Raw genomic sequence first — 24,494 nt, forward strand, 5'->3', positions numbered from 1 at the left:
GACGGTTGTGCATGCATGAAATACCCCCCCATAGACTCACACGCCGCGTCCCGCCCACCCTTGTCCTGACTCCCTAATACTCTAGAGAAAGTGATGCTCGCGCCTCTCCATAGATCCGCGCATCACCACACCATCCGACTATTCTCGTCCCACCCGTTTAACCACATTCTCCACTACGTCTCATCACCAACAGCAACCCGCAGCAGTAGAAAAAGAGATATGTCGTCTGCTCCGCAGGTACGCGCGCAGTCAGAACAGCAGCAGCAGCGGGGGAGAATGCGCAGATTCGCGCCGTTGAATCCGGAGGTGAGGGTGCGGCTCGGAAGTGGGGGAACAGCGCCGGATTTGAAGGGCGTGGTGTTTGATGTTGATGGGACACTCTGGTGAGTTCTTTTCCATTCTTTTCTTTCATTTCATTCCTCTTGGGTATGGTTTGTCATGTACGTCTCTTCAGGAGGGAATTTGCTTCCATTTTCCTTGTTTTATTCTATGGTCATGGAGGAGAACATATATATACCCCCCACTCCATGGGATGCTGCGAGCAAGCAGGTGTATCAGCTCTTCAGCGTGAATTTTTCGCAACGATTAGGCCTGATGATCTTCCATTCTTCCGCTTCAAGGGAAGAAAAGAGTGTGTTTCATGACTTGAATTGCTACATTATCTCCTATTCAAATACATCAAGCTAACCCCCCCACTCTAGCCTGCCACAGCACTACATGTTCCAAGAGATGCGGTATGTGCTGCCTTCCATCTCAGCTATCCCGTCTCGCCCAGAAAAGGATAATCCAGCCCAATGATAACACCAGTACTTGTATCTCGTAGGTCCGCCTTAGGCATCGATAAATCCGTGGACATCATAACCCACATTCGCGGCCTTCCCACCCAGGAAGAACGAACGGCCGCCGCAGCCAAGGTCCAAGCAATCGAGCGCTCTGCGATGGTTAAGCAGAAACCCCAGCCGGGCCTCACCCAACTCATGGACTACCTCCACTCAAGAGGCATGAAGCGAGCACTGTGTACGCGAAATTTCGAGTATGCTATGTTCCTCTTTATTTATTCCCTTCCCCCCCCGGCCCCGGTAAATTGTCTTGTTTTCCTGGCAGCTGATTTGCTTGTTGAAGGGCGCCGGTAACGCATCTCCTGACAACACATCTGCCCACGCATGTATTCACTCCGATAGTAACTCGGGATACTCCCGATTTGATGCCAAAGCCGGACCCAGCTGGTATCTTGCACATTGCGAAGGAATGGGGGCTGGAGAATGGAGCAGATGACTTGATTATGGTGAGTTTGCAACCGACTTTCCTCCCCTACGGGAGGAAAAATAAAAAAATCAAAAAGAAAAAAAAAAAAAAAAAAGGACCCATTTCCCAAGCCCTGGCCATTCAAGGTGAAGAAATATAGCAAATAACATATTCGAATCTCTAGGTCGGAGACAGCCTTGACGACATGACAGCCGGCCATAAAGCCGGAGCCGCCACCGTGCTCTTGGTTAACGACCGTAACCAGGCGCTGAAAGAACATGACCACACGAATCTGTGGATAGAGCGCTTGGACGATTTGATTGACATTTTGGAGAATGGGTTTGTATCTCCCGGGGAAGATTAAGTAATTTAAGGCTCGCGGTGACGGGTTCCCCTTTCCCCTCTGGCTTTCATGCACTACTAGTTAACTACCCGTAACTTGCCATAGAGACAAATGATGTAAATAAATAGCTACTGAGCATAGAACTAAACATGGCTTTAATAGACTTGCTGTAGTGCCTAGTTCTATCTGTTGTTAATGAGTCTGACTGGAAAAACTCCTGACATGCGAGTTGACCAACATAGATCTTAATTTGGTGCGGACTATTTCTATGGTCAGCTCTATGCATGGCAAACATGGCGGATACCCGATTCTTTTGCTAGAAACTACTCCATAGCCCCTGATGTCATGGGCCTCAACTACGCGAAGCAGTAATTACTAGTTATTTAGGCCATGACAGTCGGGCAATTAGGAGGTTCCATATCAGTTTCTCCTTTTTTTCCTATCCCCTTTTTGTTCCTCCTGGACAAAAATGAATCAGAGGGCTCGGTGACCCGGGGACAACTATTTTCCCCTTGCAAAATAGACGTATGTGCTCTGTACCTTGTTACAATCAGCGACAGCCTGCTTTAAGATCGGCCTTATGATGATTTCCTGGACGATGCGAACCTAGCAGGACAGGATCATTTCTCGCCTTGGCCACTGACTGCGTGTATGTACTGTATAAGCCCAGTAGCCTAAAGTGGACGGCTGGCAGGTATGTTCTCTGGCATCAATAGAGCCATTAGCAACGCAATGCTGTTGCAAGACCATCGGCGGGCCACGATAGTAACTAGACTTATTCCTCGATTCCCCGCGTGGCTGAACCCAAGGACCAAAAAAAGGAAAGCGTTTCGGCACGGCTGGTCAAAAACAATGTGCACTAGAACTTAGAATCGCATATTTTCAAAACCTATGCTTGTCCCAAGCCCGCTTCGCGGCACTGGGCATTGGTCGATACACATCCCTATTATCGGAATTTTTGGCGCCTTTCCCACCACGAGAGCCACCCCTTTTGTTCTTGCTCCCACCCCGAGCAGGCGGTGGCGGCAGGGGTGGTAGTGGGTGTCGTCCACGTCCACGAGGTGGGGATCTGGGTGGTGCAGGTCTGACAGAACCACCGCCTCGCGGCCGTGGAGGGTACGGTTCGGGCGACAAGGACCGTTGCCGAGAGCTACGGCCAGCGAAGGGTTCTCGATCGCGATATTCGCGTCCATAATCGTGAGGTATGTACCTATCACCTCCGTTTCCATCCTGGCGGTCTTCGCCTAGATTTCGTCCGCGACCGATTCCACTACCGAATCGGATATGTGTACGAGGCGGCTGTTTGTTGAGTGGCTTCCAGCGGGTAGCCCCGGTAAAATCGTCATTCTCCTCATCTGATTCCGCACGTTCATTGGCACGTCCTTTAATCCGCAGGCCTGTAAGATGTTCATCTCTGTTGGTATTCTGTGCGTCGAGGGAAAGCTTGGTGTCGCCAAGATTGGCAATAGAGGCCGGATCAACGGTTCTCAGAGTCCAGGACGAAGAGTTCATAGAAAACGGCCGGATTGGACAGTCGCCCAAAAGGTGTTCTTTGCTCGTGCAGAAACTGCAGCATACAGACACAAAGATTTGACTTATACCTAGGTCACGTTTGGGTAGCTTCCATAGCAGGTCACATTCACCCTCGATGTGTTGGCTAGAGCCGCAGAAATCGCATGGAACTTCGGAGGCCAATCCCTTGAGCAGAGAAGGGCAGTCAACCTCATCATGGCCCCGCTCTCTACACCTCTGGCACCGCCTCCAAGCGGGACAAAATCTGCTTTCGTGTATGCCCCAAGCGCCACAATGTTTACACTGTTTTCAGAGTCAACTTCTCAGATAGCTCATATTTCTTTTTGGCAAGAGAAGCAAAAAATATAGTTTTGAAAAAAAAAAAGAACGAGAGCAAATAAGAAAGGAAGTGAAAAAGAGGAGAGGGGCAGGGAACAATGGAATTCTCACTTCTTTATAAGGGCAGATCTCCGAAAGGTGGCCTTCCGCCATACAATCTGTACATCTAATCGGCAGATTCATATCAACATTTTTAAGTTCTTTGTTGTAATGAATATACTTTATCTGCATGTCTCGGTCCTCTCGGGCAAGATCAGCCAGAGTGTGTGGAGGAGAGGGGTATTTTGAACTAAAGGACTCAAATGCTGCAATTGTCTCTGCACTGTTGTGCTTGCGAGAGACTGCATTATCACGAGAGACAGGTGGTTGTTCAATAACACTCTCTGCTCTGACCTCTTGCATCTGGGTCTGGGTCTCAGTGGGCCCGTTTGCGTGGGAATTAAAGGTCTCCATTCCATTTATTGCACTTGTTTGTACAACGTTTTCATTTTGAGTCGGCGTGCTCAGGTTGAGCATTATGGAGTTATCAGCCTCTGCGTCACTCTCAAGCTCCGAGTCCTCAGACATCACCAAGCCTCCAGCACTTTCGTTTGATATCCTCCCATCATCACCAGAATTGTTATCTGGTTTATTTGCACTTGGCCTCGAGCTGTTGGGGCCCTCGTCTTCCGAGGCGGAAGCGCTTCGACTACGCCAATATCTGTCATTGACAGCGTCGAACGCGGCGGACGCAGGCGCAGAGACGGGAGTGGATGTGCCTCCAGACCCACGGAGGCTTGTTCTGATCGCGCCCCCGCCGCCTTTGTTCCAATTGACGGCAGGCTGCATGATCACGTCGGAGAGAGGTTGCGCAGCGGCATCTGAAGGGGAGTGCTGGCTTCCGCCGTCATCTGAGGGCTGATCTGAGCTGGAATCTCCGTCGACGGGGAGCGACGCATTTGTGAAGGTGGCGCCGCGCGGGACGAAATCTAGGGGATCCTGGCGGCCGGCCCTGCGACTCCTCGGCGGGCGACGGCCTCTGGCGGACTGCTGCGACGACGACGATGGCGGCGGTGGTGGCGGCGGCTTTGTTACCCGGGAAGGTTTCTGCTTGGATCGAGGGCGGACGGCAGCGGTCCGCGAGTCGTCGGCGCTGTCATTTCCCTGGTCGCGGCCAGGCATGACAGACGGACACACCAACAGCAGCAAGTAGTGGGGTAACTAGTTAGGTGGTTCACAGATGAATCAGTTAGCCCAACACTGTTCGCAGCAGCAGGAGTGCTCTGTGTTTTCTCTCTCTCTCTCTCTCTCTCTTTTCTCTCTTGTCTTTCTGTTGTCTCTGTTGTCTCGTCGTCTGGTTTTTGCTCTGAATATTTGCATGCACGTGCCAACATGTTAGTCAGCCACGCCATCCCCCATCTGGCCTAGTGTGGCCGGTGCCCGCAAGATGACGACGGCAGAAGCTTCGAACTTCAAAAACGCCATCGCGCTGCCTGTCCCGGACATCTTCATCCCCGGCCCTTCTTCAGTCGTGCTGCTGCTCTGCCCTCCGCCTCTGCCTCTGCCATCCCCCCGTCTGCCTCCGTCGACCCGCCCTGGAAGTGCCCTTGCTGTTCCCTCTCGCCGCTCTTCTCGTCGCCAAAAAAAACACTTTTCAAATCTCAATTTTTTGCTTGCTTACATATCTCTTAAGGGGGGTTTTTTTGTTTTTGAGGGTGTGATAAGTCATTGGTACCTTTTTTTGTTGTTGTTGTTGTCACATAACTACAAAGTGCTTACTACCACTATACATATTGCTTGCCACACAGAACAGCCATTCTACTATATACAATCAATCCTACCTGTGAATACTACCTACTGCCCGGCCGCCGTCTCCGCGCCCAGCGCCTCCTGCCTACCTGCATTCCGCTCGCTTCTTCATCTCCATCCTCCTCTTCGTCCTCTTTTTCCTTCCGTCACAACCCACTCCCGATTTCCGGCCAGCTTTGTCTTCAAACTCGCCTCGGTAGCCAGAACCCCCCCGGGCCTTTTAGCGCTAGCAGTGCTGCATCGACCTTTTCTCATTGCTTTCGATCCTCTTCGCTCCACTCCCGATTCTGCTCTTTCTTTGCCTCTCTCCCTTTCATTCCACCCCCCCTTTTTTTATTTATCTATCTATTTTCTTTTTATCTTTTTTTTTTTTTTTTTTTTTAAAGAAAGGGACCCGCCCAACACCGCCAAACTGTCGTCCCTCCTAGTTCCCCGAACCTCCGCCCTCACGGCCGAACTCGACCCCGGAAAGCTCAATCGGCCAAACCATCTTTCGCCCGACGCCGCCATGTCTCAAACCAAGACAGGCCGCAGACGACGCTCCAGCAGCATCATCTACCAGGAGCCGCAGGAATCCATCGAGCATACCAGCGACCAAGCCGCCCTGCCGAACCTAAACGCCAACTGGGTAAATGCGAAAGGTAAGTGAGGGGGTGGGTGGTTCTTCTTCTTTTTTTTTTTTCCTTTTCCAAGAAGCCGAACATCCTGTCGCCGTGACCCTGAGGCGCGTCTCCTCCGCGTTTGCAATGCATCTGGCTGACTCTTGCGGGTGTTTACTGCAGGTGCCTGGACCATCCACTTCGTCCTCATCATCGCCCTCAAGATCTTCTACGATATCATACCCGGTGTCTCCCAGGAGACTTCATGGACCCTCACCAACATATCCTACATGTTCGGCTCCTTCCTCATGTTCCACTGGGTCCGTGGCGTACCCTTTGAGTTTAATGCCGGCGCCTACGACAACCTTAATATGTGGGAGCAAATCGATAATGGCGACCAGTACACCCCAGCCAAAAAGTTCCTCCTCAGCGTTCCAATAGTCCTGTTTCTCCTCAGCACCCACTACACGCATTACGACTTGACATATTTCATTATCAATTTCTTGGCAGTCCTTGGTGTCGTTATTCCAAAGCTTCCGATAGTGAGACCCCCACCCCCAACCCTCTCCCCTTCCCCTCTTGTTGGGGTTTCTATCCCGGCAAGACCATCGTGGATATCCCAATGAGTCAAAATGGGAATTTGAGCTAACACACTCATCCAGTCTCACCGCATGCGGATTGGTTGGTTCGTTGAGGAGGACGAGGATTCGTAGTCTAAGTAAAGCGCAAAACAGCAAATTTCATATTGTCAATTTTTTTTTTTTTCATCCCCTTTTACTCTCTCCCGTGAGAATGCCGTTGGGAAATCGCCCGCTCTGTAACTTGGAACTGTGTGTCGGCTTTAGCGAAGTGTTCTTTTTTTTTTTTTTTTTTTTTTTTTGTCGCAATCGACGTCTGCCAAGTCCTCATGCCACTCTATGTCAATTTTCTTCTACTTAGAATTATCGAGATAGAAAAAAGCGAGCTCAAAAAAACTAGGCTTCTATTCCGGAATGACACGTCCTTCGCAGTCAATACTTTCGGAGAACGGAAAACGGAATTACTTTGCACTTTTTAACAAAATAGGCCTAGTGCCTTGGCATTTCCATCGTTTAACTAAAAGGTTTGGCTGGCGGGCACTTCTTGGCAGCCAGGGGCTTAAAAAGCGACTTTGTTTAGTTAAAAGCTTTGCCAGCTCCATATGTACTACTACAAAACACCGAGGCCACCAGCCAGCAGATATGTACAGTAATGTACGCTGCTCGATGCTCGATGGTTGGATTCCAAGACCAATATATGACGGGCATTCGGAAGAATCTGACTAGCCAATTTAGCATTTCACCAGGCTCTCCTCGAGGTGTAAAAGCATACATGGAGTACTCTATATATAGGTACGGGGCGTACGGAGCACTCCGGTTCTCAAGCATGGCTTCAGGGGGCCTGGCAGACAAATTCCCACCACGATACAAAAAGCCGCGGCTGACTCAAAAAGGTCATGGAAAGGAGTCATGCTTTTCTTCCCCCCCTCCCCTTTTTGTACGGAGTACTCCGTATGTGTATCTGTCTCTTTGTACATATACGTGTACACCGTATCTATGTCAGCATCGCTATAGTGTCTCAGTCAAGAACGAATGGACTGCGTATTCCGAATGATAAGGTTGGATAACTTTCACCAGGTAGTCAGCCCAATCATTCTGCCACTTTCAATCATGAGAGGGGATACTGAGTACTCCGTACGGAGTCCTCCATACTGTTAGGAACTTCCACAGGGGTTAACCTCCTGTGAGCACGGCGGGCTAAATCATGCTAGCCGCAATCACCCCAAGCTGGCTAGATCAGTCCGTGGCAAGGGTCCATATGCATGGGCGACGCCGTCGCGAAACGCGTAGAAGTGCCGGCGGGATGTCTTGCAGAAAATCTAAGTTCGCTTTGGTTTGCTTCTATTGGGTGGTTGTTATGGATGGGAGCTGATGAGTTGAAATGTCAAACTTCTCAACTCAGCTCTTCACACCAACAGTTACCATTTAGTAGATAAATGCAGGGATTAATTTGCGAGTTAACACCAGAGAAAGATACCACTTCCGCTGGGGGGGGCCTAGAAACCTGATGCTGACTCTACAAGGGTGAAAGTTGGATTTCCTCTCCATCCCTATCCAACACAAACCCACCGCGATGTTGCATGGCCTTCTCGGGAACAAACCCAAGTAAAAATACTCGCCTTGCTCCTCCAACATGAGGGATAACCAGCCTACTCCTCAAGGCTGGCAGCGCGTGGGAGAAAAACGAAGCTATATATTTTCTCAACGTCGAAGTTGTGGAGAACACAATCGGTAGGCCAAATCAGTACCCACAACATAACATATAGTCAGTAAGCTAGTTGATTAAATAAATACAAATTTAAATGCCAAATGTTTCTTTTATATTTTTGGTCCAGGAAGATGCGATATTATGTGTATGTATATCCAATCCCAACAACTGGTCGATAACCAGTACATGATGCACCCGTGTACGTACATTTCATATTTTGGACAACCGAGTAACTGTTCAATTGGTTTCACTTCCATATCTCCATGGCCTACAACCATTTGTGCGCACAAATTGTCTGTGCACTCCTCAGTAAGGCAAGCCGCCCATCCCAATAAGGATGAGATAAATTTCCGGGAAAACACCACAAAACCAAAGCCTTGTTGCCATGATAGTCCATCCCGTCAAGGATAGTGCTCCTCCAATGCTTTCTTCACCGCCTCCAGACACTCTCGCGTGCGATATTTCTGTAAGTCGTCCCAGCCGTGCTCGTGATAGATGTTCTGCAGCATGGATACCACTTCATCATTGGTTGGAGAGTACAAGGTGTCGACATCCGTGACCAACTGCTCGCTTGTGGGCACAAAGTGAAGCCGCCAAAACTGGCCCTTAAGAATCTCAAAGACATCCGCGATCTCCCAGACTGCACCCCTGGCACGCCATACCGCCTCAGTCTCCCGCGCGTAGTCATACGGATCGCGGACCACCTGCTCCCGCAGGGCGGATGAGTCGTACCGGATCTCCCCGGGACACTCAGGCTAATAAATGACGCCGCTCTCTCTGTCCAGCAGGAATACCAGGTTGTCTCGCCCACTTTCTGTGAGGCCAATCACATGAGCTGGTATCTGTTCATACTAGGAGGCGTCCTTGGTAACAACCCTGAGGTCTTCGCCGGAAACTGAGTTGTGGCTGTTAAATTCCCAGTCGGCGAGGGCAGCACACTGAGTCCTGGCGGGGTAGTTATTCAGCATTTTGATGTTATGGGAAATGAGGCAACAGTGAGATGCCTTCGTCTGTTTTGCCTAGGTCTTGCATGCTGGTGAACACCACAGTAGTCAACCATGATGTTGTCAGGCTTGATATCTGGATGAAGGTAGATAGGGGTATGAAAAAGGAAACTGGCTCTGAATCACTTAAATGGATAACATCATGGCTGTTGTGGTTCAGCAATCCCTTCCAAGTAAGCTTTGGGAATCTGTTTTCTGAACTGCTTAGGAATATCCTTGGCCTGGCAAAGTTCAGGAAGTCATCAGGAAGATATCTGTATACAGGTATCTGCTGATCTGGAATGCTATTATGGGGTAATTATGTATATATGGACTTTCGTGAAGCCGGGGTTATATATCCTCATTAAAGCCCGAGAATATGGTCTTCAAAACATCGTCTAGAACAAGTTTGTTCTGCCCGGACCTGCAAAACTGTGAGGTCACTGGAATATACTATTAGGGGCAAGGATGCTTGTATGTTGCTAACCAGACGCGACCGAGTAACGCCGTCTCTCCTGAATCAGTTGCTTGAACAGACACCGACGCCCGGTAGCAACGATTAATCCAGTTGCAGGAGGAGCCATTCTCTCTGGTCAAAAATATCGAAAATTAAACCTTCGGGATGGCTTTGGCTTCATGTTCAATGGCAGATGGAGCGAAGATATTGGCTTTGCTCTCGTACTGTCTGATTCCGCCATATGAAAGCAAAGGGAGCCATAATGACCGTTTCTTGTGCTGTCCATGCAGTCCTAATCCGTACTCGATCGCCATTTCATATCATCGTCTTCGACCATATTTTCTGGGACCTTTAGGAGCTAAAATACTTTCACGCTGTGTGGATTTGCCCCGTCACGCTAAACTAGTTAGTCGGTACTTAACCTTCTTTTGACTCTTCCCGATCTGCTGGTCCTGGCTATCCAGAAGCCTCATTAACTTCTCGCGTCCCCTCGGCGCGTTGGTCAACCAACTACGGCTCAGTTACTGGGTTAGCTGGTTGGAAACTCGCTCTAACAGCCATTACACTATCGCAAGGATGGTATGAGTATCTTCGATCCAGCCATGGATACCCAGGCCAGGCCTTCACGGTCCAAATACCGACCGACAAAGCAGCTCTCGTTCGAGCTCCGCGAGCACTGCGGCGTTTACTTCGAGGAACAACTATGTTCGTCTCCCCCTCACCAACAGCCCCGCACGGGCATAAATTATCCTCCACATTGTGAAAATTATCTAAAAACGAAAAGCAAACAAATCTAACTCTTCCAGATTGCCATGGTCTTAACCTCCTCCTGAGCCTCCTCTCCTCGGGCAGCGCAACGCCCGACGCGCCAGTTCCTTCACCACCGCCTGAATTCCTCGCCGTCGCCGCGACAATCGTCGTGCACCCGTCCACGACGACCCGAGCGAAATCTGCCGATAACAAGCAGGCCGCGAACATCGCCCTGCAGCTGCTCCGGTTGACGAATTCGCTGGTCGGCCCCCTGGCGGCGAATTTCGACGCCGCGTTTACTTTTACACATTTCACCAAATCCCGGTCCGGAGCAAGGCGGGCCGTGGCGGACGATGGAGCGGAGAAGCCTATGGAGAAGGAGGCGTTGAATTTTGAGCTGGCGCATCGCGGCGCTCTGTGGTCGCGCGCGGAGGACTTTTGGCATGTTGTTGGCTGGGCGTTCAATTGTGCGGTTTTGCATCCTAGTCGGTGGCCGAGGTGGAGATTGCTGTTGGAGTTTCTGTGTGAGGCCCTCGAGGCGGATTGGAGGGAAAGAATGAGGCTGGTCGTGGAGTTGGAGAGAGATCCTGAGGGGGAAACAGCTGTCCGTGCGGAGTGCGAGAGGATTCTGTGCGGCAGTTTGATTTACCAGTATTACAAAGCGACGTCGGGAGTGTCGAGTCCGGACAGAAGGATGATGAGAGCTATTTTTGCCGATGGAACTCCTGGCTCGACGAATGAGTTTCGAGAAGTTTTCCATAAAGAGTTGCTGGAGCTCAAGGAGGAGACCGCTAAGCCGAGGAAACGGGAGGTCAACGTGAATATTGATGAGGAGATCTACGGGGACTACCTGGAGTGGGACGTCGACGACGACGAGAGTGATTCAGTCCGCAACGAACTCAGGGAGACGTTGCCTACGCGCCCAAAGAGACAGAGGACAACAAAAGCCCGCCATGCGGGTAATGACGACGTCGACAAGAACTACGATTTATTAAACAGAGCCTGTTCCGAAAACCTGACCATGCTCGGCGACCTGGACTCACTCGCTCTTCGCCAGCGCTTTCTGGCTATCATATCCCGCGTCTCAGCCTCCATCCCAGATCATTTCATGAGTGTCGATAGATTATACCTCCTTTACGTTGACTTCATCCGCCACCTGCCCCTGCCCATATTCCAAGTCTTCGTCTCGCCTTCTGTCCTATGTCAATTCTCCGTCGATGCCCAAACCACCCTATGCGAGATGCTCCTCGAGCGCCTCTGCGAAAGTAGGAAGCCTACCTGCCGAGAGCCATACCTCACCCAGGACAAGTTGGAGTTAGATTTTCTTCCCTACGCCGCGAGCACGTCCGATACTATCGACAACGCCAGGATGTCGATCTTGCTCGAGTCCGTGCTTCGTCTGCTAGCGGCGAGCGGATTGCTACAGGGCGGGCCGTCATTGAAGGAGGCGGTTGAGATGGGAATTGAGGCAAGGGCGGAGAAAGCGCTGAAGGATACGAAGATAGGGCAGAGTAAGATGAAGGCGGAGGAGTTTGGATGGACGTGGTTGATTGAGAGTGGAGAGCGATTGACGTGCCTGGTTGAGCGGGTTGCACCGCCTGAACCACCAGTGGAGTGAAATCTCATTTGGGATGGCGCTAGTAAATGGATCGCGAATTTGGAATTGGTCAAATTGATATAGGAGACGTGTGTATCTGAGGTCCAACGGCAAAGGGCAGTGGTTTACCCATAAAGGATACCTTCCGTCCACGCGGGGGGTTTCGCCGAACAGGCTTCATATATACGCGCTCAGCTCCATACGGCAGACAATATTCCCGTTTTAGGGATGTTCGTTTTCGGAAACCGGTGGAACCGGCTCATGATGTCTATTTAGTATCGGTCCTTATGAACGTAGCGCCATACTGCGTTGATATTATAATACCCAGCTACAACCCGATTTGATAGCACGGTCAATGATAGAAGCCCATACATCTACATGAGAGCATAATTAAACACAATTCTATGTACTTCAGAAAGAACTATTTCGGAATGTATTTACAGGTTTGCTCGCACAGTTCTCCAGGCAGCCGCGTGTCAATAAAATTAGGCTGTTTAAAGGGCCAGACAAAGGGCAACGAAAAGCAGAAATGATATATCAAGCCGAGCTTGGCGTGCAAAGGATTGGAGAAAAAGGTTGAAAAGAAAAAAAAAAAAAATGAAGGATAACACAATGCATGGTATCAGTCGAAACATATAAAAGGCCTAATTTCAAGCCATCCCGCCCACAACCACGTCGACACGACAGATACAGCGCAGATAACTTATCTGGGCGGGCGCGGGCCAATAATCTGCCTCCTCGCACCAAATCCGATCCCTGTCGAGCCTCTGTTCTGGTTATCGCCACCGATGTACCCGTACTGGTTAACATCCCAACCGCCTTCACCCGGACCCGTCCCCGCGGTATTCACGCCAGATTTAGCGGCCTCTCTAGTATGCTTTTGATTTTCTTCCCACTCCCGCTGGCGCTCGCGTTCACGCTCCATTTCTCGCTCCAGGAGAGACTTCGATGCCCAGCCCCCGGCACGAGTCTTTTGAGTCGAAGCGACGCGGCGGCGGTTTTCTTCGTCGACTTCAGCTTCGGTGGAGAATTCCGGGGGTCGGTGGGAGGCCGGCTGGGTTGCTTGTGGTGCAGGGTTGGTCGCTAAGAATCGGTCTGTGCGAGTTTTGGGGTAGTTAGCCGGGTCCGGGAGTGGACGCGGAGATACGGGCGGCTCGGGAAGAGAGCGCGGTGGTAAGGCGGGTGGTGCGTGTTCAAATGTTGATGCAGCATCTTGGTTGGCTTGCCATTCGGACCGGAGGAGTTTCCGCTCTTCCTCCTGAGAGGTCAGGTCGTAGCTTGGTCTTGCGGGCTTGGGGGGTGGACGGCTGCGCGCACTATCTTGCGAGGCGTTGCTTGTGCTCGATACTTGACGCGAGCGGGCGAGTTCTTGACGCTCCCTCTCGTATTGTCTCTCTCTTTCTTTCGCAAGCTCGAGTTCCCGTTCAAGGGCTTTAATACGTTCACTCTCTGGCGTGGGAGCCGGTTCACCAGGGGAAGTACCACGGTTTGATCGTTGACCCGCCTGATACTGACTCAAGAATTGGCCGTTCAGCCGAGCATCCGCAAGGCCGCGTTTCCGCTGCCTTTCTTTCTCCAGTCTTTCTTCAGCCTCCCTTTCTTCCTGCTGTCGCCGGCGATCCTCTTCTTCCCATTGTCGCTGCTCCGCCTCCCATTGTCTCTTTTCCTCTTCGACAGCAAGCCGCTCCTTTTCCCGTAGCTTTCTTGTCTCCTCTTCCCATCTCCTTTCTTCTTCCTCCCTAGCACGTTGTTCCTCAGCTTCGCGTTCGAGTTGGCGCTGGCGCTCGGCTTCTTCCGCTTTTCGTCTCCGCCTTTCTTCTTCAGCGGCCTCCTTTCTCCGTCTCTCCTTCTCGGCTAAGCTTGGGACAGGCGGAGTCTGAGAAGTGATCTGTCGTCTTGCGCCAAAGGATATCCCCAGATTTCCCTGACTAGCTCCTCCCATATACCCGTACTGGTGGATATTCCATGCTGGTAATGTCGTAGCCTCCTCAGTCTTAGTGCTCCAGGCGCTTATCTTGGCTGACCCAGGAGAACTTGGAGATGCCGGAGGTCGCTTTTCCGGGCTTGACCGTCCGGAAATGGGGCTAAACGGTTTTGAACCAGACTCGCTGACGTTGCTAGTTCCGCGATTTCGACCAGATGCGGAGGTTGCTTTGAAGCCGGTCTGACTAGATCCACTCAATTGAGGGCTCACCAAATCACTCTTGATCTTGCCAATTGCGCGTGGAAACCGTGCTGGCTGGATGGTATGGGCTCTCCGACTGAATGCAATGAGGCATTGGAGGACTTGGGCGGGATCCTTTGACTCGTAGAGATCGACTGTGAGGAAGACATCGTGGGGCTGAAGACTCAGGGGCGCCATCTGACAAGCGTGGAGGAAGTGGGATATATTTTCCATTTGAACGAAGGGCATCGTTGAGACCTTGTATTTAACTCCCGGAGAACCGACGGCAAGGTTAACTAGCCTAGAAGCGTTTTTACCAATTAGTGCACTTGAATGTCCCTGATAAGACGCGGCGTTCGCGCATACCGACAAAGAGCCACACCATCTTTCAGCGCTTCCAGGAAGTCGCCCGGAGGCAATCTCTCCTGCAAAACCTCTTCGATCCAGTCGCGTATTTCATTGGCAGCCTGGGGTGTGTATCTAGACAGGCGCAATGATCTGAGATCCTTATCTAGTGAAGTGACAGATGCCATGTTAGAAACTCGACTGAAGCCTGCGAAAAGATCTGGGGAGGAAAATGGGAGGAGTTTGTCAGAAACCGAGAAACATCTGAGCAATCGGGAACGTGATGTGGACGAAGGAGAATGCCGACAACGATGGGGCAAATCGATAGATCTCAAAGGCGGATCGACGGGAGGGGCTGGCTTACCTCAGACTGCGTGCTTGGCGCGCCGCCACACACCACCTGCCCAAAGGTAAAAATATAAAAAGTAAAAAATACAAATAAGAAATACGGAGTAAGAAATAAAAAATAAAAACTAAGGCCCGGCGTCCCGCCCGGCCGCGGCCACCACCCCCCCAACCACCTCACCCCCCTGTCCTGCGGCAGGGGCAGGTGTTGCTGGCTCTTGGCCAGCCTGGGCTCGAGCTGGCCTCTCAACGGCAACCAGCTCTATTGCCTCTTGCTGGGCAGGCCACCTTGAGCCAAGTCAGCATATACTGAATGACAAGGCTCACTAGGTTAGGGGTTACTTACCGGCGAGCTGCCCAGCTGCTGACCATAGGGCCAGCAAGCCACCTGATCCCCGCCACGAGGACCACCACCCCCCCAAGAACCCCCACCCCCACCACCGCCACCCAACCCGCCGAGGCGACCTCGACGGTCCTCATGATAAAAAATATATATATATAATTTAATTTTTTTTTTTTTTTTTTTTTTTTTTCCTCCTTCTCCTGTTGTTGTTGTTGTTGCTGCTGTTGTTGCTGGTGCTGGTGCTGTTGTTGGTGTTGTTGTGGCATCCACAAGGGGAGAAAAGAGAAGAAGAGACGAAGAGAGAAGAGGAAGAAACGGGGGGGAAGAGGGGGAATATATACTGGGGGAATGGGGAGCTTAAGGAAAGAGCTCTCCAGTGCTCTCTTTCCCTTCTCACTTCTCCCTTTACGGCAAGAGCGCTGAAACTGGAAACCGGCGAGCCATGAAGGGCTGAATATAGAAGGAATGAAGATGGAAACTGCATTCAATTAGGGGGGCAGGTGCTCTCCTTAATCCCCCTTTATGGCAAGTTGAAATAGTGAACACAGCATTTGCACTCTTTGGTGCAGTGACTATATACATCTTCGGCTCCAATCAGACTTGAGCGCGGGCGGAAGCAGCATCCGCATTGTCGAACGCAGCATCCCCCTCTGGCCTTGCACGCTCTAACGTCTTTTGGCCACATAGTAACCGGTTTGTTGCCCTTTTTGGCCTTCCATTGTCTTATAAGATGCGCCCGCCGTATTCTCCACATGTATGGTTGATAGAAGACAGTATCATACTGAAGCTGATACATTTCATCCTGATGTTTCCAGTACTTCGCCTTCAATACCTTCAGCTCACTGTCCAATATATTCAGTTCCTCCAGCTCTGCGGATGTATGCTTTTCGGTTTTCATTTCAATCGCCATCCTCTTTTCCAGAAGTTGCTCTCGACGATGAAGAGTCTCCAAAGCCTCCTTATCCTCGGCCTTGTAACGATCGGCTCTTTCCCCCTGCACATCCGTTTTGGCTATAGGCATGTGACACACAGTCTTGAAGATATTCAAGGCAGTTGCAAGTCTGAAGCAGTGATGATCGTCCAAGAACTTTTCAAGGGCTTCTGGCCAGAAGAGAAACATGGCTTTGTAATCTGAGGGTGAAAATGTAGATAGATTGTCAAGCTCCCGGTAACATATGGATATTGTGTGACTAATATTATAAAATATTGTCCACATGAAGTACGGATAGAGGAGTTTTCAGGGGTGAAAATAAGGAGGGAAAAAAAAAAAAAAAAAAAGGAACGGGAAAAGGGTTAAATATGTAATCATGGGTATAGGTTCCCCTTTTCCCTGTTCTTTTGGGTTCAACATGGCATCATAAGTATATAGAGATGTCCGTTGTCATCATTGCATCATGAGGAGTGTTAGTGTGTTCAGACGATTCTATGATGAGACGCAGGCATCATGCTTGGCATCCAACCCATGGTTGTAGGGGAGTGATTGTCACTCTGAGGCTATTTGTGTTCGGATGTTCTAGAGCCCTGCCCTTTGAGTTGACTTGTAGGCAGCAGTGCTGATAAGTGCGGTAACCTCCGATAGATTATATCTTGCTAAATGTTGCTGTGGATGAAGCTCTGCTTCACCCGGTCATCTGCACCGAAACAACAGCAATGTCAAGATCATTGACAAGGCCACTAGCTGGTATGGAGTTTGTGTCTTACCAAGTTCATCTCTTAGGCCCGGTGAATTTTAGTTCTTTGGATATCAAGCCTCGCTTTTTCCGTGAAACTTTGTCACATTGGAGGAGGTAGCCTCACATATCTTAGCAGCTCAAGCAGCCAGGGGCCATTAGAGGACAGCCTCTTTTGGCCTAATGGTCATCGACAGTTTTACCCCATCGGTAGCTTTCCTCAAGTAACCGAGGAGAGGGCCAGAAGCCAAAAAGTCTTTTATAAAACCATTCTAGCACCATCCCAGGACCAAAGCTGAATGATATCTGGTTTTATCAAACTTACCTCCATATCCACCTTACTCCGTCATGAAACACATCTTGGAATAGTACTGTAGGCTCGTGCCTTGTTGCTAGATGGTATCTTTGCTCAACGTGATATCGTGACTTGGAACAAGGTTATGCATTTGTGATCCTGAGCTGCTGCGCCCGGTTTGCATAAAGGCTTGAATCATTGATCTGTCCACTTAAAGATCCTATTCAGTACGTTGAATCTCACCCGCATAGCGATTTGGGAGCAAAAACTTCTAAAGGTCCTTCGGGATAGGCAGCGAGCCCTCGACCACACATACTGTCCAACCGCCACAAAAGGTTATTGCGCATCCCCTGCGCCATTGACAACCTCCGATTACCATCCTGGCAATATTCTCCCGCCGCCTGCTCCCATATCGGATTAAATGGGAATTGGAGGTGTCCGGCAGAGAGGAGCCGTCAGAGAGCATAAACACATTGGGTTCAATCACCGAAAAGTGAACTAAGGCTGGTCCTCCAGTCCAACAAATTGCCGCGCAAGTCTATGCTGGGTTACCCTTTTAAAAGGGTGCATAGAGGAGGACGTACAAGATTTCTGCCGAGTAGCCTTTTTTTTTTTTTTTTTTGTTTGTGTGTGTGGAGCGTGTCGCTGGTCAACGCCGACGCTCACTTCATCGTACCTAGGAACGACAACATCCTTATCCTCTGCTGCTGGCTGCAGCCGCTATGTCTAGCTAGTCTTAGCTGATTCCTGGACATCACGTTCCATTTCTCCGAGGGATTTGCCTGGTAGGGAGCGTAATGTTCTCCAGGGGAGGTTGATACCGCCGCCCAGCAAGGAGATCCTCTAAGGACTCGCGCCAAGGGGCGTGTAGATGGGCAAGTTAAATTTTCGAGGTGAGAGGGATGAAATCGCAATTTGGAGGAAAACTCTAATGCGCCACGGGTTTCTTTTTTTAGGTACCTCTTGAACCCCGTCAGCAAAGCTACTCTGTAAATTTTTCCCAAAGGGCAATGCTTCCTAGCCCAGGTGACTCTTCGCGTCTCCAAGGTGTGCCCCAACTAAAAGCATAGAGGGGATTGCTTCATCACTGAGTGGTTGTAGAGCTTCAATATGCCCAGAGTTTCACCGCCCAAAGTCGAGTTGTCCGCTTTTAAGCTAGATTCTTCAACGTACACCTTTTTGCGTATACTCAGATTCTGCTTTGGCCGGGGGATTCCTAAGTTTAATTATTGGGCAGTTCCTGGTTGCTGCTTTGTGCTTGACTATAGCCTCTTGCTAGGCAATGCCACACGGAAGTCGACATTATGTGGCAATCAATTGAACAAACTCTAAAGCCAGTCTTTCATTGCACAGGTAAGATTAGGACGCTTTCGGGCGGTGGACCATAGAAAATCTAATCCAACGGGTTTGATTTCAGTAACGATTCATCTTGAAATATGCTTTCTGGGCGAATACCTCACAACAAGTTCATTTTAGCTGATTACCTTTCCGCCACAAGTCTGGGCCCCTGTGCCAAATCTTTATACACGGTAGCGTATGTCACAAGATCTATTCTGAACTCGCGAACTCCCAAAACGCTGAGAAGTCCCTGAGCCGTTTTGACAAATCAAGGCTATATATGTGCCTGCATCGAACGTAAGTCCGGCCTTCATGGCGTTGCTGCATGCGTACGATGACCGTCATATGAGCCATGATTGTGCGAATTATGATTTGAGCACAAATAGGAGCCCAAACAACACAGAAGGATCGATCTCCTGTTTGCTTTTCTCCTTTCCTGATCTTAGCTGTGGTCAGTGATATTCAGGAACTCAATGAGATTATGTCCTCGCATTAGCATATTCAAGAAGGGAATCCTAGACACGAAAGCCTCATGATGCTGAACAGCTAAGAAAGTCTCAGTGAAGCAGAATTGTAGGAAAAGGTAAAAATCGCTCTTTGAAAATAAGTTCTTGCTGCTCACATCAACTTGAATATCAGTGGATATGAAAGATAAAAAGTGAAGAATAAGTGAAGTCAGCCCCGGAGGAGTAGAACCTAGGATGAATCTACTCCGTACATCGATGTAGATCTGATGCGGATATCTGGGATATAGAAATCGGGTAGATCCATTCCCGTAGATCTATTAACGGAAATTTTCCTAGGTCTATGTTATCCAATTCCTATGTCACTAGGCTTACCTCGAATAGGGCTTCGGACATGATTTCTGTCGCTATCTAACTTTGTTAAATGCAAAACATCAGATACGCATTTGAGACTGCGATTAACGAAAGAAATTAATCCTCTGGAGCATCCATGCTCGTTTTTTATAGCATCACCCGAGCAAAAGGATAATCTGAGTGTACTGTGGTTGGCACGATCTCAAAATCGTCGTCGAATGGAGCGACGTTATTTGATGTACTATTGCGGTGTATTAATTCGAAGAAAACCAGGGAAAGACCCTTGTCTTTGAAGGGTATTCAAACACGGGGGGAGCTCAATAAACAACTCGCAGGTATATTGTTTCCCGATATATGGCAAGTGGTGTGATCATTAAACCTCCTGTGAGTTGTTGCACGAGAGTAGCAATCACAGAGCATCAAGAAACTCAGGGTTTTTCCCTTTGAGAAGGGAGGACCCAATAGCATTTGCGCACAATGGAAGAGACGCTCGGTGTTTCCAACTTGAAATGAAGATGTCCACGGGATGCCGAGCCACAAGATGTGGATGCCGTTATACGATGTTGAACCTGATTTTCTCGATTGGCACATGTGCGTGTGTGGGAAGTCGGAATCGTTCAAATCTGACGATTGAGTTAGGCTTGAGACGGGCGTATCACTCGGTATCTGTATTTTGCGCGGTTCGAGAAAATAATCAATGTCGATAAAGGACCCAAGAAATGGGTAGAAGCAGCGACCTCTCCGTACGTACCCAGATTTAACGCAGCACGACATCTTTGCAGAGGGTACGGACATATGAATCGATGGGGAGGTCTCTGAACAAACCTCTCAATACCGGTAATCTGTAAGTCCTCTGCGCCTTCCAGAAGCCCCCCCTCAAGTGAAGATATCAAAATTAGGTTGCTCCCAACTTTTTCATGTGCCGTCGGTCAATCCTAGCCCCAGGAGCGAAGCTGCATATCCCGGAGGAGCTGGAGCGCCTGGGGAAGCACGGAGAATACGTATTTGCAACCAAGGTCCTCTCCTTAAAGCCATGAGAGACACAGAAGGCGAGTTATTACCGGCAAGGCACTCTGTTCCTTCCATGTCGGCCGATTACGAGGATGGTTCGATGGGTTGCATTGTGCACCGGGTCGATCGTTGCTCCGCCCGCCCTTGCCCCTGGGGTAATTTCTTCTAGAAAATCTTGGGCTTCGATCGATGCACGCGGCTATTGCAGATGATTCGTTTCGTTTTCACGTGGAACTTCGTTGGCTTTGACCTGTCTACTCCGTACCCCATAGTCATATTAGCTTGGGGTTGATAGCTCCGCCGTCGCTTAGGAAATAGGGTTCCGTCAGGTGGGATGTGCGACTCGCGTGTTGGGCTTGGACATGACGTGTGTTCCCACCACAGGGCCTGATCTCTATGAGGCGTCGAGGACGGACTGCGAATGAAATGCCGGTGCGCACGGAGTTCCTGGCCATCCCCCAGGTTGGTTGTGCTGGAGGAGACTGAAGTGGAGTTGGATCGTCGGCGCGTTTCCCCCAAGCAAAGCACGGCGCTGTGATCGTCGGCGCTTGTCACGACTGGGACGTGGTAACAAATCTGTCCAATGGTATGCTGCAACCCCGGCGCTAATTTACACATGGCCAATAGAATGGCCTTCCGGCCGGGTAACTCGGCGTATTGAGACGTTAGCGTCCGAAGCTTAATCCAACATCCTTTCTGTTGCTGTTTCATCGACCGTCGACCAGCAATCGATCAGCCCTTTCGAACCTGCCCATCACGACGTTGATCGGCGTCAAACGGGATGGCCCTCTTCGCCGATTGCGTTCTCCAGACGTCCTCGAACCTTTCCTTCGCTCGACAACCCAGGGATTCCAGACAGCGCTCTCACGGCCTCCATCGGCTGTTTATCTGTTTATCCTGCAACCTTCTGAGCACTGACGTACGCCGACCTGTTTCCTGTTGTAGACGGCGCTGCCGTTGGTCGTTTTAATACTCACATCCTTGCTCTTCGTCGGGCTGACACGCGCGTCGAGCATCCTTCGATATCCCCGCTCTCCAGATAGCTACATGCACTCGCCGTGGTTTTAGCCACCCTTGTCACGCTGTTCCATCAGATTCCCATCTCGCAATGCTCTTGAAGAAGAGTGCATCTGGCAGTCGGGAACGCGGTGCAGTTTCTGACAATTCAGCCAGCCTTTCATGACGCGATGGACCGCCGTTTAAGTCTATCGAAGTATACCACTCATCTGTTAGGGGCTAATGTTTGATGTTTTGCCGCTCCATGGCATTTCTAGCAGGGGATGCGGAGTAATATGCTTGGATTTCTGGGCCTTAAGGATCCCCCATATGCATAGTGTCTAAGCCGCATGGGCTTTTGTCCTATATACCCTGTCATCTTTGACTCGAGCCCATCGATGGTTCTATCAAGATGTTGAGTCGCTTGGCTGAAGGCATAGATCGCATCCTTAGTCATCGCTACTGCCCGTATCTTGCGCATATTTCTTTCCCCTCTACGGGGTACGGAATAACCGCCCTTCAGACGGGGAATTCGGGAGATTAATTCCCGAGAACCTCTTACATGTGTATATGCCTCCCAAGGGTCTCATGACTCGTTGAGCGTCTTCCTACCCTTGCCTTGTCAAATTACCCCACACCTTTGCTTTGTTCTGCCCACTGATCTTTCAAGGAAATTCTGAGTAGATCTTACAAATTTTGAGGAACTTCGGAGGCGGCCCGACTACTTTTGAAGCATAGAAGGCTTAGGAGTCTTCTCACTATCCTGGAGTGCACATGTGCTCCCGCTGCCAAACTGATGTTCTCCGCTTGTTCTGGCTGTCGATCGCATCGACAATCATGTTACCGAAGGAATTGATACAGAGTCGGTGGACAAGGGTTTCTAGCTGCCGGTCATGCCCTTCGATCAAGCCGAGTCCCCCTAGGCGGCGATTTATGTCCCTCTTTATTTGTACTTTTCCCGTCTTCGGCATTTTAAGACCAGCTCCGGTGTTAACTTGTGCTATCGTAGTGACTCCTACTCTGGAAGCGTGGGATTGCCCTTTTATTGTTTGTTATCTTTACGGAGTACTTATCCTGAATTCAAGGTTACCTTATCATCTACTGAGGCGGGAGATGAACTTTGTCTCTGAACTCAGTGCTGTCGCCGAGTATGGCGGATTTGGCTGTATCTCTCTCATGCACAGATCATCGGAATCTGAAGAATTAATCTTGGCCGACTACCCCTGTCTCCACCTCTGGAACATGCAATTGGATCCCTTGCTCATTATTCTGTTCAGCCATTGGGACCTGGGCCCTCATCCGTTTGATCCTTGAGCAAGGTTTCACCTCATCGGCGACTTTTATTACTCAAACCGTCAATGATGAACCCTTCGAAATCGCTGCTTAGTGCCTACAGCTTATTGTTAGCTTGCGGCGCTGGAATGCTGCGTCCATGAATACCCGAATATGATTTCCCCAAGTACGGCCCCCCACGGTGTCTATTCCCAGTGCAAGGTTACTTTGCTAGTGGATGCTGCAGAAATAACCGCGCTAGATACGGTGAATCCCTCACTTCAATGATATGATGAAGCTGTATCGTGAATTTATAAAAGCCTGCGAAGTGCCCTGCTTTCATCTTCACCCATTGCATCAACCAACATTGCTGGAATCGTCTATCTCGTGTCAGCTCTCATCATGGGTTTCATCAAGACTCTTTCCATCTCCCTCGCAGCAGCATCTGCTGCCAATGCTGCAAAAATCCTCTCTCCCAGCCGCCCCGACGATGTCATCCCCAACCAGTACATTGTCGTGATGAAGGACGGCGTCTCCGGCGAGGCCTTTGGCAGCCACCGCGCCTGGGTTTCCGACATGCACCACACCAACTTGACAAGACGGGCGCTGTTGAACCACGGCATCAAGAAGACCTATGATTTCATGCGGATGAAGGGTTACAGCGGCGTTTTCGATAGGGATACTATCAAGGATATTTCCCAGAGCCCTGATGTATGCTACACCTTTCCGAGCGCAACCTTGACTCTTTAATACTAAACGACATTAGGTCGCATTTATCGAGCATGACCACGTTGTCAGACTCACCGAGCTTGTCGAACAGCCAGACGCACCAACCTGGGGTCTCGGCCGTGTCTCCCACCAGGAGCCTGGAAACATGGACTATGTCTATGATGATACTGCTGGTGATGGCGTTTGGGCCTATGACATCGACACCGGTGTCGATATTGAGCACCCTGACTTCGAGGGCCGTGCTGTCTGGGGCTCCAACCATGTTGATGATGATGATACTGATGGCAATGGTCACGGTACCCACGTTGGTGGTACCATTGGCTCGCTGACATACGGTGTTGCCAAGAAAGTGAGAATCATCGCTGTTAAGGTGCTCGATGCACGGGGATCTGGCTCCAACAGTGGAGTCATCGCCGGTATCGACTGGTCTGTCAACCATGCGATGGAAAACAATGTTGCTGAGAGAGCCGTCATCAACTTGAGCTTGGGTGGAGCCAGAAGTGACACCACCAACATGGCTGTCGCCAACGCCGTCCAGGCTGGTCTCCATGTTGCTGTCGCCGCCGGAAACGACAACGTAAGTTATCAAAGGAGCTGAGATCGCAGTGATGCAGTCTAGTTACTTGGGAATTTGCGCTGATTTGCCTACAGCAAGATGCCGAGAACAGCTCTCCGGCCTCCGAGCCAACCGTCTGCACAGTCGCCGCCTCTAACATCAACGACCAGAAGGCCTCATTCTCCAACTTTGGAGCCGTCGGTACGCATCTAAGAGTTCAAGCCTTTATTAGTTTATAGCTCTAACCCGTAATGCAGTTGACATCTACGCCCCTGGAGAGGAGATCCTTTCCCTCGCACCCGGCGGTGGCACCCAGACCTTGTCCGGAACCTCCATGGCTGCTCCTCACATTGCCGGTATGGGCGCTTACCTCATCGCCCTTGAGAACATCACCGCCAGCGCCGCCTGTGACCGTATCAAGGAGCTTGGTCTCGAGGTCATCAACAACCCAGGCGCCGGCACCACCAACAAGCTTACCTACAACGGCAACGGTCAGTAAATGACTTAAATCTTCAATCTCTCGCAAGTCAATGATTTTGTGAAAATACACATTACGCGAGATAGAATGGTTCCTGTGTGTGTGTGGTCGTGTGCTGGACACCCGAGTTAGTTTTGTACAGCTAGATGGATCCTGCACATATTTTGTCTTCTCTTTTCGACTGAAAACATTGTTATTTTCCAAGCTCCAAAGAACACATCTAACAGAGCTATTG

At 50.2% G+C, this 24,494-nt stretch overlaps 11 protein-coding genes across 11 annotated transcripts; 5 read left to right on the plus strand and 6 right to left on the minus strand.

Moving 5' to 3' along the window:
* The first annotated feature begins 6 nt into the window (after window positions 1–6).
* Window positions 7–1,746, plus strand: CIMG_09099 (HAD hydrolase, family IA). The gene is made up of 5 exons (XM_001239477.2): window positions 7–383; window positions 702–734; window positions 824–1,033; window positions 1,123–1,285; window positions 1,430–1,746. The coding sequence occupies exons 1-5, from the start codon at window positions 94–96 to the stop codon at window positions 1,607–1,609; spliced, it is 876 nt and encodes a 291-aa protein (XP_001239478.2). The 5' UTR covers window positions 7–93; the 3' UTR covers window positions 1,610–1,746.
* A 71-nt stretch (window positions 1,747–1,817) lies between these two features.
* Window positions 1,818–4,600, minus strand: CIMG_09100 (protein AIR1/2; the record flags this gene model as incomplete). The annotated part of the gene is made up of 2 exons (XM_001239478.2): window positions 1,818–3,403; window positions 3,551–4,600. 2 exons carry the CDS (start codon window positions 4,598–4,600, stop codon window positions 2,471–2,473), a joined length of 1,983 nt encoding a protein of 660 aa, XP_001239479.2. The 3' UTR covers window positions 1,818–2,470.
* Window positions 4,601–5,735: 1,135 nt separating this feature from the next.
* On the plus strand, window positions 5,736–6,452 carry CIMG_09101 (unfolded protein response protein Orm1; the record flags this gene model as incomplete). The annotated part of the gene is made up of 2 exons (XM_001239479.2): window positions 5,736–5,868; window positions 6,010–6,452. The coding sequence occupies 2 exons, from the start codon at window positions 5,736–5,738 to the stop codon at window positions 6,450–6,452; spliced, it is 576 nt and encodes a 191-aa protein (XP_001239480.2).
* A 2,061-nt stretch (window positions 6,453–8,513) lies between these two features.
* On the minus strand, window positions 8,514–9,080 carry CIMG_09102 (uncharacterized protein; the record flags this gene model as incomplete). Its single annotated transcript, XM_001239480.2, has 2 exons — window positions 8,514–8,867; window positions 8,988–9,080. 2 exons carry the CDS (start codon window positions 9,078–9,080, stop codon window positions 8,514–8,516), a joined length of 447 nt encoding a protein of 148 aa, XP_001239481.2.
* Window positions 9,081–9,130: 50 nt separating this feature from the next.
* CIMG_13576 (uncharacterized protein) lies at window positions 9,131–9,869 on the minus strand. The gene has a single exon (XM_004444806.1). The coding sequence runs from the start codon at window positions 9,864–9,866 to the stop codon at window positions 9,705–9,707; it is 162 nt and encodes a 53-aa protein (XP_004444863.1). The 5' UTR covers window positions 9,867–9,869; the 3' UTR covers window positions 9,131–9,704.
* Window positions 9,870–10,059: 190 nt separating this feature from the next.
* Window positions 10,060–12,237, plus strand: CIMG_09103 (uncharacterized protein). Its single transcript, XM_001239481.2, has 2 exons — window positions 10,060–10,257; window positions 10,359–12,237. Exons 1-2 carry the CDS (start codon window positions 10,134–10,136, stop codon window positions 11,918–11,920), a joined length of 1,686 nt encoding a protein of 561 aa, XP_001239482.2. The 5' UTR covers window positions 10,060–10,133; the 3' UTR covers window positions 11,921–12,237.
* A 62-nt stretch (window positions 12,238–12,299) lies between these two features.
* CIMG_12284 (calponin) lies at window positions 12,300–14,608 on the minus strand. The gene is made up of 2 exons (XM_012358324.1): window positions 14,430–14,608; window positions 12,300–14,364 (listed from the first exon to the last, which is right to left on the minus strand). The coding sequence occupies exons 1-2, from the start codon at window positions 14,594–14,596 to the stop codon at window positions 12,603–12,605; spliced, it is 1,929 nt and encodes a 642-aa protein (XP_012213747.1). The 5' UTR covers window positions 14,597–14,608; the 3' UTR covers window positions 12,300–12,602.
* Window positions 14,609–15,690: 1,082 nt separating this feature from the next.
* Window positions 15,691–16,216, minus strand: CIMG_12285 (uncharacterized protein; the record flags this gene model as incomplete). The annotated part of the gene is made up of 2 exons (XM_012358325.1): window positions 15,691–15,808; window positions 15,879–16,216. 2 exons carry the CDS (start codon window positions 16,214–16,216, stop codon window positions 15,691–15,693), a joined length of 456 nt encoding a protein of 151 aa, XP_012213748.1.
* A 1,472-nt stretch (window positions 16,217–17,688) lies between these two features.
* CIMG_13577 (uncharacterized protein) lies at window positions 17,689–19,259 on the minus strand (the record flags this gene model as incomplete). The annotated part of the gene is made up of 4 exons (XM_004444807.1): window positions 17,689–18,454; window positions 18,517–18,845; window positions 19,022–19,180; window positions 19,239–19,259. The coding sequence occupies 3 exons, from the start codon at window positions 19,257–19,259 to the stop codon at window positions 18,765–18,767; spliced, it is 261 nt and encodes an 86-aa protein (XP_004444864.1). The 3' UTR covers window positions 17,689–18,454; window positions 18,517–18,764.
* Window positions 19,260–19,936: 677 nt separating this feature from the next.
* CIMG_09105 (uncharacterized protein) lies at window positions 19,937–20,653 on the plus strand (the record flags this gene model as incomplete). The annotated part of the gene is made up of 4 exons (XM_001239483.2): window positions 19,937–19,960; window positions 20,000–20,061; window positions 20,157–20,383; window positions 20,547–20,653. 4 exons carry the CDS (start codon window positions 19,937–19,939, stop codon window positions 20,651–20,653), a joined length of 420 nt encoding a protein of 139 aa, XP_001239484.2.
* Window positions 20,654–22,898: 2,245 nt separating this feature from the next.
* Window positions 22,899–24,469, plus strand: CIMG_09106 (subtilisin-like protease; the record flags this gene model as incomplete). The annotated part of the gene is made up of 4 exons (XM_001239484.2): window positions 22,899–23,207; window positions 23,263–23,802; window positions 23,877–23,982; window positions 24,039–24,469. 4 exons carry the CDS (start codon window positions 22,899–22,901, stop codon window positions 24,278–24,280), a joined length of 1,197 nt encoding a protein of 398 aa, XP_001239485.1. The 3' UTR covers window positions 24,281–24,469.
* Between the last annotated feature and the right edge of the window lie 25 nt (window positions 24,470–24,494).

Source organism: Coccidioides immitis (assembly GCF_000149335.2).
Source record: "Coccidioides immitis RS genomic scaffold supercont3.5, whole genome shotgun sequence".
Classification (NCBI taxonomy): Eukaryota; Fungi; Ascomycota; class Eurotiomycetes; order Onygenales; family Onygenaceae; genus Coccidioides; species Coccidioides immitis.